The 17121-nt window shown below is 44.8% G+C and overlaps 1 protein-coding gene across 1 annotated transcript in view; it reads left to right on the top strand.

Annotated features, from left to right (window-relative positions):
* CFAP74 (cilia and flagella associated protein 74) overlaps positions 1 to 17121 on the top strand; it is a 97959-nt gene that overhangs the window by 52711 nt on the left and 28127 nt on the right. The window contains exons 18-21 of the mRNA XM_043924398.1: positions 10073 to 10237; positions 11532 to 11694; positions 12834 to 12910; positions 13394 to 13516. Of these exons, the coding sequence (XP_043780333.1) occupies positions 10073 to 10237; positions 11532 to 11694; positions 12834 to 12910; positions 13394 to 13516 (528 nt within the window). The remainder of the gene's footprint in view (positions 1 to 10072; positions 10238 to 11531; positions 11695 to 12833; positions 12911 to 13393; positions 13517 to 17121) is intronic.

Here is a 17121-nt window from a genome sequence, read left to right on the forward strand (position 1 = left end):
CCACCACCATAGAACAGAGCCGCCACGAATAACAGGGCCAAGTGCAAAAGCACCCTTCGTGGCGGGTCCAAACCACCAAACTGGGTTTCTTGTGGGGTCTCGGGCCTCTTACGTGGTCAGCTGGCCTCGGGTGCAGTCAGCCTCTCATCGCTAACCAAAAAAAAGAAAAAAGAAATTTTAAAAAAAATCAGCGTCTCAAATAAAATTAACCACATTCCTAGTCATCACCTCCCACCCAGTCCACATTCAGATGTACTGAGTTGTCCCCAAACCACCTTCTACAATTGTGGTTTTTTGAGCTGAGGTACAATCAAGCTCACATATTGCATTTGATTATTATGCTCTTAAGTCTCTTTTCTTTCAGGCTTTAATTCTAGTCAAATACACACCTAGACATGATATATGTAGGAAGTGCCATGGACAGAGGAGCCTGGCAGGCTTTAGTCCATGGGGTCAAAAGAGCTGGACACGGCTTAGTGACTACACCACCACCAGCACCACACATGGCATAGATATACCACCCTAACTGCCTGTAAGTGCACAGCCCCGGGTTATTACATACATTCACAGCACTGTGAGCCCTCACCACCATCTGTCTCAGAGTCTCCATCTTGCAAAACTAGAGCTCTTCTTGTTAAACGCTCACTCCCTACTCTCCCCCAGCCCCTGGCACCCTCCATTCTCCTTTCTGTCTCTGCGAACTTAATGACTTTAAGTACCTTATGTAAGTGGGATCACAGGGCATGTCTCCTCTTGTGAACAGCTTCTTTCACTGAGTGCAGTGCCCTCCAGGTCCATCCATGCTGCAACCCGTGTCAGAATGTCCTTTTGAGGCTAAGTACTGTGGAGGGCTCTGCTTTTGGTGTTTTGCTGTTTGTTTTCATGCCCTGTAAGTTCTTTTGTCCCTCATCTCCTGCAGTGCTGTCATCTTTATGTTTAACTGACCTTTATGTTATGAAATGCTCAAATTCCTTTTTCATTCCCTTCTGTGTATCTTCTTTGTGGTAGGATTACATTTAGCATCCTAAAGTCACAACTATCCTATCTGAGTTTGTATTAGTCTGACATTAACAGCTCACGAAAACTCCACTCCTTTACAGCTTTGTCCCACTCGGATCAGTTGTTGATGTCACAAAATTACTTGTATTACTTGCATGTCCAGTAACACAAATAGAAATTTGTAGATACATCAGTTTCTTAGTTCTACAGAAAGCAAAATATGGAGTTATAAACCAAAGTTACAATAACATGAGCTTTTAGGCTAAAAAATGCTTTTTAAAAGACTATGTTAGCATCTTAAATCGTGTAGGAAACTAAAATTGCTGTTACAAACCATCATGACTTTGACACCAGCACTGCGTGTCTTCCTTTCCAGAGCCCGGGGTTACTGTCTGGGGTCCTTTCCTCTCGCCTGCCCGACGGGCTGAGGCATTTCCTGCAGGCAGAACTCCTGCAGCTCTTGTCCATCTGGGACTGTCTTTTGAAGGACAGGTGTTTTTTTTTTGATGATTTTATTTATTTAATTATCTTTGCCTATGCTGGATCTTCATTGCTGTGCAGGCTTTTTCCTCTAGTTGCAGTAAATGGGGCTACTGTTCGTTGTGGTGCTCAGGCTTCTTATCGTGGTGGTTTCTCTTGTTGTGGAGCATGGGCTCTAGGAGTGCACGCTTCAGTAGTCATGGCACGTGGGCTCAGTAGTTGCAACTCTAGAGCATTGGCTCAGTAGTTGGTGCATGGGCTTAGTTCCTCCGTGGCATGTGGGATCTTCCCGGGCCAGGCATTGAACCCTTGTCCCCTGCATTGACAGGCGATTCTTTACAACTGAGCCACCAGGGAAGCCCCTGAAGGACAGTTTTGAAAGTTTAGAATTCTCGACTGACATTTTTCTTCCTGGAGCAGATCAGCTCCTGGCCCTCTCTCCTCCAAGGTGTTTTTTGAGAAATCTGCCATGATCTTACTGAGGCTCCCTTGTGTGTGACAAATCATTTCTCTCCTCCTACTTTCAAGGTTCTCACTTTTTCTCTGGCCTTTAACAGTCTGATTACAAGGTGTCTCAGCACAAGTCTCTTTGAATTCATCCTCCTCAGAGGTTATTGAACCTCTTGGGTGTTTGTAATCATGTCTTTCATCGAAGGTGGGGAACTTTCGACCATTTTTAAAATTTTTTTTAATTGAAGGATAATTGCTTTTCAGAATTTTGTGGTTTTCTGTTATACATCTACAAGAATCAGCCATAGGTACACTCATGTCCTCTCCTTCCCGAACCTCCCTCCCATCTGGCCCCATCCCACCCTTCAGCCTGTCACAGAGCCCCTGTTTCAGTTCCCTGAGTCACATAGCAAATTCCCATTGGCTATCTATTTTACGTATGGTACTGTAAATTTCCATGTTACTCTCTCCATACATCTCACCTTCTCCCTCCTCCCCTCCCCTCATGTCCATAGTCTGTTCTCTATGTCTGTTTCTCCATTGCTGTCCTGAAAATAAATTCATCAATACCATCTTTTTAGATTCCATATGTCTGTATCAGTATGTGATATTTATATTTCTCTTTCTGACTCACTTCACTCTGTATAATAGGCTCTAGGTTTGTCCACCTCATTAGAACTGACTCAGATGCATTCCTTTTTATGGCTGAGTAGCATTACATTGTATATATGGAATACCACAGCTGCTTTATCCATTCATCTGTCGATGGACATCTAGGTTGCTTCCATGTTCTAGCTATTGTAAATAGTGCTGCAGTGAACATTAGTATACATGTGTCTTTTCCAATTTTGGTTTCCTCTAGGTATAAGCCTGAATGGTCTAGTGGTCTGGGGTGTTTGCTATGACCAGTTCATTCTCTTGGCAAAACTCTATTAGCCTTTGCCCTGCTTCACTGTGTACTCCAAGGCCAAATTTGCCTGTTACTCCAGGTGTTTCTTGACTTCCTACTTTTGCATTCCAGTCCCCTATAATGAAAAGGACATCTTTTTTGGGTGTTAGTTCTAAAAGGTCTTGTAGGTCTTCATAGAACTGTTCAACTTCAGCTTCTTCAGCATTACTGGTTGGGGCATAGGCTTGGATTATTGTGGTATTGAATGGTTTGCCTTGGAAACAAACAGAGATCATTCTGTCATTTTTGAGATTGCATCCAAGTACTGCATTTCGGACTCTTTTGTTGACCATGATGGCTACTCCATTTTTTCTAAGGGATTTGTGCTCACAGTGTACAGGAGACAGGGATCAAGACCATTCCCATGGAAAAGAAATGCAAAAAGGCAAAATGACTGTCTGAGGAGGCCTTACAAATAGCTGTGAAAAGAAGAGAAGCGAAAAGCAAAGGAGAAAAGGAAAGATATTCCCATTTGAATGCAGAGGTCCAAAGAATAGCCAGGAGAGATAAGAAAGCCTTCCTCAGCAATCAATGCAAAGAAATAGAGGAAAACAACAGAATAGGAAAGACTAGAGATCTCGTCAAGAAAATTAGAGATACCAAGGTAACATTTCATGCAAAGATGGGCTCAATAAAGGACAGAAATGGTAGGGACCTAACAGAAGCAGAAGATGTTAAGAAGAGGTGGCAAGAATACACAGAACTGTACAAAAAAGATCTTCATGACCCAGATAATCACAATGGTGTGATCACTCACCTAGAGCCTGACATCCTGGAATGTGAAGTCAAGTGGGCCTTTGAAAGCATCACTACGAACAAAGCTAGTGGATATGATGGAATTCCAGTTGAGCTATTTCAAATGCTGAAAGATGATGCTGTGAAAGTGCTTCACTCAATATGCCAGCAAATTTGGAAAACTCAGCAGTGGCCACAAGACTGGAAAAGGGCAGTTTTCATTTCAATCCCAAAGAAACGCAATCCCAAAGAATGCTCAAACTACCGCACAATTGCACTCATCTCACATGCTAGTAAAGTAATGCTCAAAATTCTCCAAGCCAGGCTTCAGCAATACATGAACCATGAACTTCCAGATGTTCAAGCTGGTTTTAGGAAAGGCAGAGGAACCAGAGATCAAATTGCCAATATCCGCTGGATCATCGAAAAGCAAGAGAGTTCCAGAAAAACATCTATTTCTGCTTTATTGACTATGCCAAAGCCTTTGACTGTGTGGATCACAACAAACTGTGGAAAATTCTGAAAGAGATGGGAATACCAGACCACCTGACCTGCCTCTTGAGAAACCTGTATGCAGGTCAGGAAGCAACAGTTAGAACTGGACATGGAACAACAGACTGGTTCCAAATAGGAAAAGGAGTACATCAAGGCTGTATATTGTCACCCTGCTTATTTAACTTAATGCAGAGTACATCATGAGAAATGCTGGGCTGGATGAAGCACAAGCTGGAATCAAGATTGCCGGGAGAAATATCAATAACCTCAAATATGCAGATGACACCACCCTTATGGCAGAAAGTGAAGAGGAACTAAAAAGCCTCTTGATGAAAGTGAAAGAGGAGAGTGAAAAAGTTGGCTTAAAGCTTAACATTCAGAAAACTAAGAGCATGGCATCTGGTCCCATCACCTCATGGGAAATAGATGGGGAGACAGTGGAAACAGTGTCAGACTTTATTTTTTTGGGCTCCAAAATCACTGCAGATGGTGATTGCAGCCATGAAATTAAAAGACGCTTACTCCTTGGAAGGAAAGTTATGACCAACCTAGATAGCATATTAAAAAGCGGAGACATCACTTTGCCAACAAAGGTCTGTCTAGTCAAGGCTATGGTTTTTCCAGTGGTCATGTATGGATGTGAGAGTTGGACTGTGAAGAAAGCTGAGCACTGAAGAATTGATGCTTTTGAACTGTGGTGTTGGAGAAGACTGTTGAGAGTCCCTTGGACTGCAAGGAGATCCAGCCAGTCCATCCTAAAGGAGATCAGTCCTGGGTGTTCATTGGAAGGACTGATGCTGAAGCTGAAACTCCAATACTTTGGCCACCTCATGAGAAGTGTTGACTCCTTGGAAAAGACCCTGATGCTGGGAGGGATTGGGGTCAGGAGGAGAAGGGGACGACAGAGGATGAGATGGCTGGATGGCATTACCAACTCGATGGGCATGGATTTGGGTAGACTCCGGGAGTTGGTGATGGACAGGGAGGCCTGGCGTGCTGTGATTCATGGGGTCACAACGAGTCAGACACGACTGAGCGACTGAACTGAACTGGGTATATGTCTAGGGGTGGGATTGCTGGGTCATATGGTGGTTTTATTCCTAGTTTTTTAAGGCGTCGCCATACCATCTTCCATAGTGGCTGTATCAATTTACATTCCTACCAACAGTGCAAGAGGATTCGATTTTCTCCACACCCTCTCCAGCATTTATTGTTTGCAGACTTTTTGATGATGTCCATTCTCACCAGTGTGAGGTGATATCTCATTGTAGTTTTGATTTGCATTTCTCTCATAATGAGCGATGTTAAGCATCTTTTCATGTGTTTGTTAGCCATCTGTATGTCTTCTTTGAAGAAATGTCTGTTTAGGTCTTTTTCCCACTTTTTGATTGGGTTGTTTGTTTTTCTGGTATTGAGTTGTATGAGTTGCTTGTATATTTTGGAAACTAATCCTTTATCAGTTGTTTCATTTGCTATTACCTTCTCCCATTCTGAGGGTTGTCTTTTCACCTTGCTTTTAGTTTCCTTTGCTGTGCAAAAGCTTTTAAGTTTAATCAGGTCCCACTTGTTTACTTTTGTTTTTATTTCCATTAATCTAGGAGGTGGGTCGTAGAGGATCTTGCTTTGATTTGTGTCAGCAAGTGTTCTGCCTATGTTTTCCTCTAAGAGTTTTATAGTTTCTAGTCTTACATTTAGGTCTTTAATTCATTTTGAGTTTATCTTTGTGTATGGTGTTAGGAACTGTCCTAATTTCATTCTTATGTAGCTGTCTGTCCAGTTTTCCCAGCACCATTTATTGAAGAGGCTGTCTTTGCCCCATAGTATATTCTTGCCTCCTTTGTCAAAAAATAAGGCACCCATAGGTGCATGGGTTTATTTCTGAGCTTTCTATCTTGTTCCATTGGTCTATATTTCTGTTTTTGTGCTAGTACCATACTGTCTTGATGACTGTAGCTTGGTAGTATAATCTGAAGTCAGGAGGGTTGATTCCTCCAGCTCCATTCTTCTTTCTCAAGACTGCTTCGGCTATTCAGGATCTTTTGTGTTTCCATATGAATTGTGAAAATTTTTGTTCTAGTTCTGTGAAAAATGCCATTGGTAATTTGATAGGGATCACATTGAATCTGTAGATTGCATTTGGTAGTATAGCCATTTTCACAATAGTGATTCTTCCTACCCAGGAACATGAACATCTCTCCATCTGTTTATGTCATCTTTGATTTCTTTCATCAGTGTCTTATACTTTTCCATATATAGTTCTTTTGTCTCCTTAGGTAGGTTTATTCCTAGAAATTTTATTCTTTTTGTTGCAGCGGTGAGTGGAATTGATTACTTAAGTTCTCTTTCTGATTTTTCATTGTTAGTGTATAGGAATACAAGTGATTTCTGTGTATTGACCTTTGTATTCTGCAACTTTGCTGAATTCACTAGTAATTTTCTGATAGTTTCTTTTGGGTTTTCTATGTATAGTATCATGTCATCTGCAAACTATGAGAGTTTTACTTCTTCATTTCTGATCTGGATTCTTTTTATTTCTTTTTCTTCTCTAAGTGTCATAGCTAGAACTTCCAAAACTATGTTGAATAATAGTGGTGAGAGTGGACACCCTTGTGTTGTTCCTGATCTTGGAGGGAATGCTTTTAGTTTTTCACCACTGGAAATAATGTTTGCTTTGGGATTATCATATATGGCCTTTACTATGTTGACGTTCCTTTTTTGCCCATTTTTTGAAGCATTTTTTTTTACCATAAATGGGTGCTGAATTTTGTCAAAGGTTTTTTTCTGCATCTATTGAGATGATCATATGGTTTATATCTTGCAGTTTGTTAATATGGTGTATCACATTGATTGATTTGCATATGTTGAAGAATCCTTGCATCCCTGGAATAAACCTGACTTGATCATGGTGTATGAGCTTTTTAACATGTTGTTGAATTATGTTTGCTAAAATTTTGTTGGGGATTTTTGTATCTATATTCATCAGTAATATTTGCCTGTAATTTTCTTTTTGTGTGTTGTCTTTGCCTGGTTTTGGTATCAGGGTGATGGGGGCCTCATAGAATGAGTTTGGAAATGTTCCTTCCTCTGCAGATTTTGGAAGCGTTTCAGAAAAATAGGCATTAGCTCTTCTTTAAATGTTTTACAGATCTCCCCTGTGAAGTCATCTGGTCCTGGCTTTTGTTTTTGGGGAGATTTTTAATCACTGTTTGGATTTCAGTGTTTAATTGGGTTGTTCATAATTTCTGTTTCTTGCTGGTCTAGTCTTGGGAGGTTGAACTTTTCTAAGGATCTGTCCATTTCCTCTAGGTTGTCCATTTTGTTAACATATCATTGCTCATAATATTCTTTTATGATCCTTTGTATTCTGTATTGTCTGTTTTAACCTCTCCTTTTTCATTTCTAATTTTGTTGATTTGACTTTTCTCCCTCTTTTTTCTTGATGCGTCTGGCTAGTGGTTTGTCAATTTTGTTTATCTTCTCAAAGAACCAGATTTTAGTTTGTTTTTTTTTTTGCTTTTAATCTTTACTAGTATTCCCTTCATTTCTTTTTCATTTATTTCTGCTCAGAAATTTATGATTTATTTCCTTCTGCTGACATTGGGGGTTTTTTGTTCTTCTTTTTCCAGGTGCTTTAGATGTAGAGTTAGGTTGTCTATTTGATGCTTTTCTTGTTTCTTGAGGTAGGATTGTGTTGCTATAAACTTCCCTCTTAGAGCTGTTTTTGCTGAATCCCATAGGTTTTGGGTCCTTGTGTTTTCATTGTAATTTGTTTCTAGGAATCTTGATTTCCCTTCTTATTTCTTCAGTGACCTCTTTGTTGTTTAGTAATGTATTGTTCAATCTCCATGAGTTTGTTTTTTGCAGTTTTTTTCCCTATAGTCGATATCTAGTCTTACAACATTGTGATCAGAGAAAATACTTGGTACAATTTCAGTTTTCTTAAATTTACTGAGGCTTGATTTGTGGCCCAACATGTGGTCTATCCCGGTTCAGTGTGCACTTGAGGGCGTATTCTTCTGCATTTGGATGGAAAGTCCTGAGTATATCAATTAGGTCCATTTGGACTAATGTTTCGTTTAAGGTTTGTGTTTCCTTATTGACTCTCTGTTTTGATGATCTGTCCTTTGGTATAAGTAGGATATTAAAGTCCCCTACTATTATTGTGTTACTGTCGATTGCCCCTCTTTTTCGGCCATTGTTTTTTTTTTTTTAAAATATTCCCCCAGCCCTTTTCTCTCCTCCTCCTGGGACCCTGCAATGCACATTCTGATCATCAGGTCAAGGCCTTGTCAGGAAATGTTTTATTACAGAATCAGTCTTCTTATTAGTTATAGGTCTATTCAAATTGTCTTATCGCTTTGTGGTTTAGTGTTGGAAGGTTTTGTGTTTCTAGGAATTTGTATATTTCATCTGGGTTATCCAGTTTGTTGGTACAAGGGTAGTACTTTCTTGAAATGAAAGTGAAAGTCACTCAGTCATGTCCGACTCTTTGTGACCCCATAGACTATACAGTCCATGGAATTCTCCAGACCAGAATACTGGAGTGAGGAGCCTTTCCCTTCTCCAGGGGATTTTCCTAACCCAGGGATCAAACCCAGGTCTCCCACACTGCAGGTGGATTCTTTACCAGCTGAGCCATAAGGGAAGCCCATGTACTTTCTTAGAATTCTTTTTACTTCTGCAGAATCAGTATTAATGTCCCCATTTTCATTTCTGATTTTACTACCTTCAGTGTTTATTTTCTTAGTCCATCTAGGCAAAAGTTTGTCAATCTTGTTGATCTTTTTGAATAACCAACTTTTGGTTTCATTAATTTTCTCTATTATTTTTCTATTCTCTACTTTATCTCTGCTCTGATCCTTATTTTATTTTGTCTGCTAGTTTTGGAGTTTAGTTTGTTCTTTTCCTAATTTCTTGAGTTGTAAACATAAATTGTTTATTTTAGATCTGTCTTATTTATTAATGTAAGTTTTTATAGCTATAAATTTCCCCTTCAGTGCCCCTTCCACTGCATCCCATGAGTTTTGGTGTATTGTGTTTTTGTTTTCATTCATCTCTATTTATTTTATAATTCCTCTTGTGATTTCATCTTTGATTTTTTGCCTAATTTCCATAATTTTGTGAATTTTCTTGTTTTCTTTATGTTTTTGATTTTTAACTTTATCCTGTTGTGATCAGAGAAGATACTTTGTATGATATCTCTCTTTTAAAGCCTGTTGAGTCTTTTGTGGCCTAACTTATGGTCAATCCTAGAAAATGTCTTGTGTGCACCTGACAAAAATATATGTATTGTTGTTGGGTGAAGTATTCTGTACACATCTGTTAGATCCCATGGTTTATTGTGCTACTTAAGTTCTGTATTTCCTTACTTATCTTCTGTCTGGTTGTTCTGTTCATTATGAGAAGAGTATTGTAGAGCTATATATTTCTCCTTCAATTTCCTCAGTTCTTGCTTCATGTATTTTTGATAGTCTGCCAGATGCATAACTGATTATAATTGTTATATCTTCTTGCTATGGTGAATCTTTTATTAATATACAACCATTGATCTTTTTATTGTTTCCATAGTTTAGCCTTTTCCAGAATGCTGTATAGTTGGAATCATACAGTTTGAAAACTTTTCAGACAGACTTCTTTCACTTATGTAGCTATACACATCTTAAGTTTCCTCCATGTTTTTTTATGGTTTGATAGCTCATTTCTTTTTAGCTGGCTTGATTTTTAAAAAATTGGACTCAGGTGCTCCCCAATGTCATGATCAATACACAAGTTTATGATTTCTGGCATGTGAATTGTGTTCACGAGTGGTGCAGAGACCTTGCCTCTCCCCCATGGAGCCAGATGCAGACCTTATCCATGAGTGTGAGGACAGGGTCAGAGCTCCGTGTCCCCTCGTCTGTGGGGTGACAGGTGGGAGAGGAGACCTGCTCTGGTCACCCTATCTCACTCAAGGTCTTCTGGCAGCTGTCCCTCGACAAGGAGCTCATCGACTTTGGCAGCTACACAGTGGGTGAGACTGCAATCCGGACCATCACGCTGACCAACACTGGGGGCTTGGGCACCAAATTCAGATTTCTTCTGGCATCAGAGTCCTGTGAGATGGACACCACCCAGTCGGCCGTAAAATTAGTGAGTGTGCTGCTGCTCCTGGTCAATGCTGTGGCTGCTCAGCCAAGGGCAGCACGTGGTATCTCCTGCCCAAGATACAGTCCCATGAGTGTGAAGTGGGCCATGAGTCAAAGGAGCCTGTTGATGTGAGTGGGACGAGGAGGGGTGGCAGGACAGCCTCCAGTCCATCTGGAAGTGCTCAAACTCTGTAGGGAGCAACCTTGGCAGCAGGACACTGTCCCCTGTCATGTGTGTTGGCAAGGCAGTGGCCAAGCATTCTCAGGGTGGGGACATCCCAGACCCCAGGCTGAAAAGCTCAGCAAACCCTGCCCTGCACCCATACCTCTCTCAAAAGTATGAGGGAGGCCCTGGTCCTCTCACGGAAAGGCTGTGCACATGCTGCCAAGGAAACAGAAACAGGAGAGACCCCATCCATGGAGACAACTTCCAAAATAGCCAGTGGACATGGAAGGGGGTGGTGATCATTTGGGGGTGAGCACAGAGAGAGAAAGTTTGCCTCAAAATATATGTCTAAGTTAGTTGAAACTTTCCTATAAAAAGCACTTAGTCTGTTTTCTCTGCTGCATTAAGGGGTTTCAGCAAAGGTCCTAGAAGGGTCTCCCCTGGAGAGAGAGAAGGCAGAAGTCCCCTGAACAGCAACATGGGCCAGCTGCTGCAACAGAGGTTGGGACTGGGGTGTGAACCCAGATCATGGGATAATGAGGGAAGAGGGGGCACAGGAGCCAGGCTTATGGAGGGAGGACAAGCGCCCAGGCCCTCAGGCTCTCCACAGGCACTGGCTCTCTGTCTCAGTGAGTGTCTGAGCAGCTGGACAGCAGCTCCACCAGGGCAACACCCTGCATGTCCCCCATGGACCCTGAGTCACACGCAGCAGGCACTCAGCCAGTCTGTTCCTGAGCCCAGGGGAGAGGCCTGCGGGTCAGTGCCCTCTGGGAAAGGAGCAGAAATGAAGTCAGTCTGCAGGGGTCTGGGCCAAAGTCAGGAGAGCTCTGGGCTGGAGCTTGGGGGGGCCCAAGCTCACAGTGGAGAGCAGCAGGTGTCCTGAAGGAATTCTGTGTGCAGAGTCTCTAGGAGGGGTCTGAGGAGGAAACCACCTGCGTTAGAGGAGGCCCTGAGCCCCAGGCAAGTTCAGCACAGGTTAATGGAGAGCTGCCAAGGGGGTCATGCAGGATCCTGTGGTCCCCAGCCCAGATCATGACCAGGCTCTCAATTTGGCACCTCAGGGATGGCGGATCTGGACAGCTAATGGGAAAGGCAAATGGACTGCACTAAAGGTATCATGTTCTCTTTTCAGAGTAGTATCTTCATATATGAAGACAAAAGTTTTTATGATAAAATCACCACCAGTTTTTCTGAACATCAGACGGAGGGCAATGAGTCATCCCCTACAGATGTACCAAGCCAGAAGGAGTCTGGAAAGCTGGACGTGAAGGAGCAAGAGGAGGGGCACCCCATTGGTGAGCTGGGCCCATGGCCTGCACTCAGCATGCAGCCCTGGGCTCCTTGGCACAGGGGCCCCGAGTCCTAGCCATGTGATGGACAGAGAGGCGGCACTCAGCATGCAGCCCTGGGCCCCTCAGCACAGCAGCCTAGAGTCCCAGCCGTGTGACAGGCAGAGGGGCTGCAGGTTGGGTCAGAGGGCCCCAGAGGACAGATTCCAGGAGCCACTTAGAGCACATCCATACAGACAAGGCCAAACAACTGTGAAAACAGGCTAGATGGGGTACTGTGTTACCTTTCCAGGACTTGGCAGCCCCCCTCCCCCTACCATCCCAGCCTGCCCCCCCATCCTCCCCCCCACACAGCTTTCTGTGACTGAGCCCTCACACAGCTTTCTACCATTCTCTCCTCTTTATACAAACTTCTCAAGTCCACTTTCAGCTTCTCCTGCCTTGAAGCAAAGCCTCAGATGGTCCACTTCTCAGCCTCCCCACTCTTCTCTGCTGTCCTCTCTCAGACATGCTGCTCTTAGGCCATTTTGAGCAACTCAGGACCTTCTCCCACCCAGGCCTCCCACTCCAGAAGCCACAGTGCCCACTGTCTGAGTCCACCCAAGAAACCCCAGGTCTGGGATCACACATGGCATTGAAGTTGGGGGTCCCTGAGTTCCCAAGGCCCCCATGCAGGAGATGGCCATGGGAGCTGCGAGAGTGGAAACACATCCGTGTAAACCTGGGGCCACAGTGACAGCCTCTTGTGCCAAAGAGCCAGGCTGTCTACCTGCACTGACCCTACTGCCCTGTGACCCCTGTCCTGGCACAGAAAGGTCAGGACGCCCTGCCCAGGCCTGGGGCACAACCCCACTCCACTCTGGTCCTCCTGTGCCACCACGTGGCCCTTCTTTGCAGAGCTGGGTCAGGGGGAAGGGTAGAGGCCCTGCCTGGGTGAGGGTGCCCCCTGTGAGGGCCCTCGCCAGCCCTGGGGACAGGTGGGTGGGGGCAGCACGTGATATTGTCAGGATGAGCCATCTGTTCAGGAGGGCTGAGGTGGCCTCCACAAACTCCAGGACAGCACCTGGTCTGGGAGAGGAAGGGGCCCTGGTGCCGCAGCTCTCCTGGCCTGGCCAGCCTCACCTGTGAACCCCCTTCTCTTCCAGAATCAGAGGGCGTGACCTTGACCACCATCATGACTATACCTCCCAATGAGGAACAGATGGAGTTCTCGCTGGGAGAGGTCAGCAAGGCCCGCCTTCCTCCAGCCCTGGGGTGGCCTGTCCATCTGACCAGAGCTGGATGAGACTAGTCTGGTCACCGGACTTGTAGCCTCTGGGTGATAGCTATCTCAACCCATATCTGGCCACCCCATCCCTGACTGAGCTAAGTCAGACCCAGAGCCAAAGAAGCACACCTGGGTGCCCCTGTTTAGCTGAGCACAGAGGAGACTTCCACGTGGGGCCTCCCTGGCCAGAGCGGCAGGGGTGGGGGTGGGGTCCACGTATGTGTGTGTGTGTGTCCGTGTGTGTGTGTCCACATGTGCACTGTGTGTGCGTTCATGTGTGTTCAAGTGTGTGTGCAAGGACCAGGTCATCAGGAGAGCAAGTGCACACAAGGCTGCTGCCACCTTGCACCCACACGGGGACTGGCCACGGTGAGGCCATGGGAGGTACCTTGACCAGAATGTGAAGGCTGATCAGCCTGCCGCCTCTCTTCCCTGCAGATAACAGAGGGGGACATAGGCCCCTTCAGCTCCATCAAGGTGCCCGTCATCTTCACCCCGATCGTCCCGGGAACGGTCTATAACAGTTTCAAGGTCGTGTTTAAGAATCAGCAGTGCCCAACTGTGAGTACCATGCTGCTCCCCAGGCATGGGGTCCTGCCCTCCACTTTCCATCCACCCAACCACGTGGGGCCTGTATTATAGAAAAACCAAAAAGAACTTTTTGGCCAACCCAATATTTTGGATATTAATCTCTTATCAGTCATATCATTTGCAAACATTTTCTCCTATCCAGTAGGTTGTCTTTTCAATTTTGTCAATGGTTTCCTTTGCTGTGCAAAAGCTTTTATGTTTCATTAAGTCCCATTTGTTTGCTTTTGCTTTTGTTTCCTTTGCCTTTGGACACAAATCCGAAAAAATATTGCTGCAATTTATGGCAAAGAGTGTCCTGCCTGTGTTTCCTTCTAGGAGTTTAATGGTTTCTGGTCTTATAGTTAGGAATTTAATCCATTTTGAGTTTATTTTTGTATGTGGTGTTAGAGAATGTTGTAATTTCACTCTTTTACTTGTAGCTGTCCAGTTTTCCCAGCACCATTTATTAAAGAGACTGTCTTTTCTACATTGTATGTTCTTTTCCCCTTTGTCATAAATTAGGTAACCATAGGTACATGGGTTTATTTCTGGGTGCTCTATCCTGTTCCATTGGTCTGTGTGCCGTTTTTTGCACCAGTGCCATGCAGTTTTGATGACTGTAGCTTTGCAATATAGTCTGGAGTCAGAAAGAGTGAATCCTCCAGCTCCGTTCCTCTCTTTCAAGGTGCTTTGGCTTCCCTCCATGTTCCTTCCATGTCCACCTTCCCTGTGACACAGTCTTTGACAGGTTCTCCTTACATGCCTCACAGAGGGCTCTGTACAGCTGCCTAATGCTCTGATGCACGAGGGTTTGTGGTTATTTTCTCATAGTGAACTATGCCTTCCGCCAGAACCAAACAGGCCTCTTGCCCACCGCTGCTCAGACACCTCTAACAACAGCTGCTCCCACAGTAATGATGGAGCCACCCTGTTCTCTGCTTCCCCTTAGCCTCATTTCCCTGTGTCCCCTCCCATAGTCATCCTTTTTTAATAACCCTGTATCTTTTAAGGAGCCAGGTTTTGTGTGTGGATCCTACTAATGCTGTCTGTCTTTATGGGGAGACTCCAGTGTGTTCACAGCATAATACTGACACACGTAATCTCCAAAATATACAAGCAGCTCATGAAGCTCAATACCAGAAAAATGAACAACCCAATCAAAAAGTGGGCAAAAGAGCTAAAGGGACATTTCTCAAAAAATTGAAAGCATTACCTCTAAAATCAGGAACATGAGTGCCCACTCTTACCACTGTTACTACAACTGACAAAGAATTAATCTCCAAAATATTGACACACTTTGTTTTACTTCTTCCATTAGTTGTATTGACTATTCATTTTATGATATTATTTCCTCACTTTCAATTTTCTTGTTTTGGTTGGTTTAATCAAGTTGCTACTTATTCCTTTTCTTCCTGTTATTTGGAAATTCGACTTTCCATTCCATGAACAGTCCCCTCCACTTTCAGCCCCCAAATCCCACATGACTTTCTACTTCTTAAATGGAAGAGGAAAACCCTCCAGGACAGACGGTGCCCAGCAGGACACTCGGCCAGCACTTCCTCATGACCGAAATACAGTGTGACATTGTGTCCCTCTTACTGACCTTCTTTCTTGGCCTTCAGTGTCTGAGTTTCACTTAAGTTTCACTGGAATTATTAGAATCTCCTCTGAACCTGCTGCCACTGCTTTAGAAGTTCTGACCTGACACCATGGTCCACGTTCCTGGGCAGGTGGTCCTTTCCAGCTGTGACCACTTGATGCATCTGTGCTCACTGCACTGTCCTCTGCTCACTGCTTCAGGAGGCTCTGCTCTGCCATGTTCCTATTCAGTGGCCAGAGATTTGAGACAAGACACTCATTTGTTTGTAACAGAAACCCCAAGGAATGGGCCATGCCCTACAGTACCCCATAGTGTTACACAATACTCACACTGCCCACTGTCAGCAGTGCCCATTGGAGTCCCTTAGAGCCTCAGAGGACCCTATAGGACCCCACAGAGACCCTGCTCTGTGACAGGAAGGAACACGGGCCAGTGCTGGGTAACCAACCACTCAAGAGAGGACAGCCTGGCCGGGGCTGTGACTTTGAATCAAGGATGCGCCAGCCCATGGGGGCCCCGCTTAGTGAGGAGGGCAGTGAACACCTTGACTGCTCCCCACCCACTGACTTCTCCCAACCAGAATCGGGACCACACATGCAGCCACTGTGCAGCTGTCGGCCTCCTTGGGTGAGCAGGAGTCTGGACTCCCCATCCTGCCTGCCTGTTTTCCTGAGACCAGACCCCTTATGACAGGGCTGGAATCTGCCAGCCTGCAGCCCCTTACCATCCAGGGGTCTGGGGGCCCTGTTGCTGTCTCCCCATAAGGACAGCCCCCATTCCATGTCCAAGCCTCTCCCACCCTGATGGCTCTGCCGTAGATGGGGGCTTCCCTGCCCCCCTTCGTGGACATCTGAACTCCAAGGCCTGGGTCTTTCTTCGCCCTCATTTGTCACATGTCACCCCCGAGTCCATCTGCTCACCTGGAGCTGATTCAGGCGCTGGCAAGATCGGCCTCTCTGTGACCTGCCTGGCCTTGCAGCCAGGATGCTGCTCAGGGCCTCTGAGCCTCTCAGCCACTGCCCCAGCCCACCCCCACTGCCTCTAACAGAAGAGGTCACCTTTGTCCTCAAACCCTCTCCTGACTGCCCCAGCAGGTCCATCTCCCTGGACCTGCTTTCTATTTATTCTGTCCAGTCTGTCTCTGGCCCTGGAAATGGGCTGTGTGTTTTGGCGACCCAGTGGCCTTGGATCTGGTGCAGCTGTGTTCTGAGGTCACAGTCCTGCAGGTGGTAGGAAGGAAGGCCCCCCACCCAGTCTTGTGGGTTGGTAGTCCCTGGTGCCACCCTGGGGGTGCTGCTGTGCACACACTCACCTGGCAGGATACCCACAAAGCCCAACTGTGAGACCAGGACTTGGGGTCTGACTGCAGGGAGAAGCACCTCTGTGTCTGGGCCCTTGAGAAACCTGGCCTTCCATCTGTGTTGGCTGTGTGACACACGATTCTGTAGCAAAAGGGTTTTTCTAAACTGCTAAAAATGTGGATATTTAGGAAGCTGCGTGACATGTTATTGTGAAAACCCATTGTACCAGTCTACCTTCTCATGTTTAAAAATTTTGAAAATAAACAGGATTATTTAAATTATATGATGTGGGGACCTCCCTGGTGGTCCAGTGGTTAAGAATCCACCTTCCAATTCAGGGAATGTGGGGTTTGATCCTTTATCGGGAAACTAAGATCTCACATGCCTCGTGACCAAAAAACAGAACAAAACAAAACGTAAAACAGAAGCAATATTGTAACACATACTATAAAGAGTTTTTAAAAAAATTATATGATGTGAAGGACTTCCCTGGTTAGGATGCTCAGTGGTTAGGTTCAGTGGCTAGGATGCTGAGCTCTCACTGCCAATGTTCAGTTCCTGGTCAGGGAACTAAGACCCCACATGCCACAAAGCACGACCAAAAAATAAATAGAGCTCTGCCCATTAGAAAAAATTATCTAATGTGAAAACTGCCATAGATCTCAAAAACATGGCCAGTGTAATTTTTTTAATAT

Source organism: Cervus elaphus, chromosome 14, assembly GCF_910594005.1.
Source record: "Cervus elaphus chromosome 14, mCerEla1.1, whole genome shotgun sequence".
Taxonomy (NCBI): Eukaryota; Metazoa; Chordata; class Mammalia; order Artiodactyla; family Cervidae; genus Cervus; species Cervus elaphus.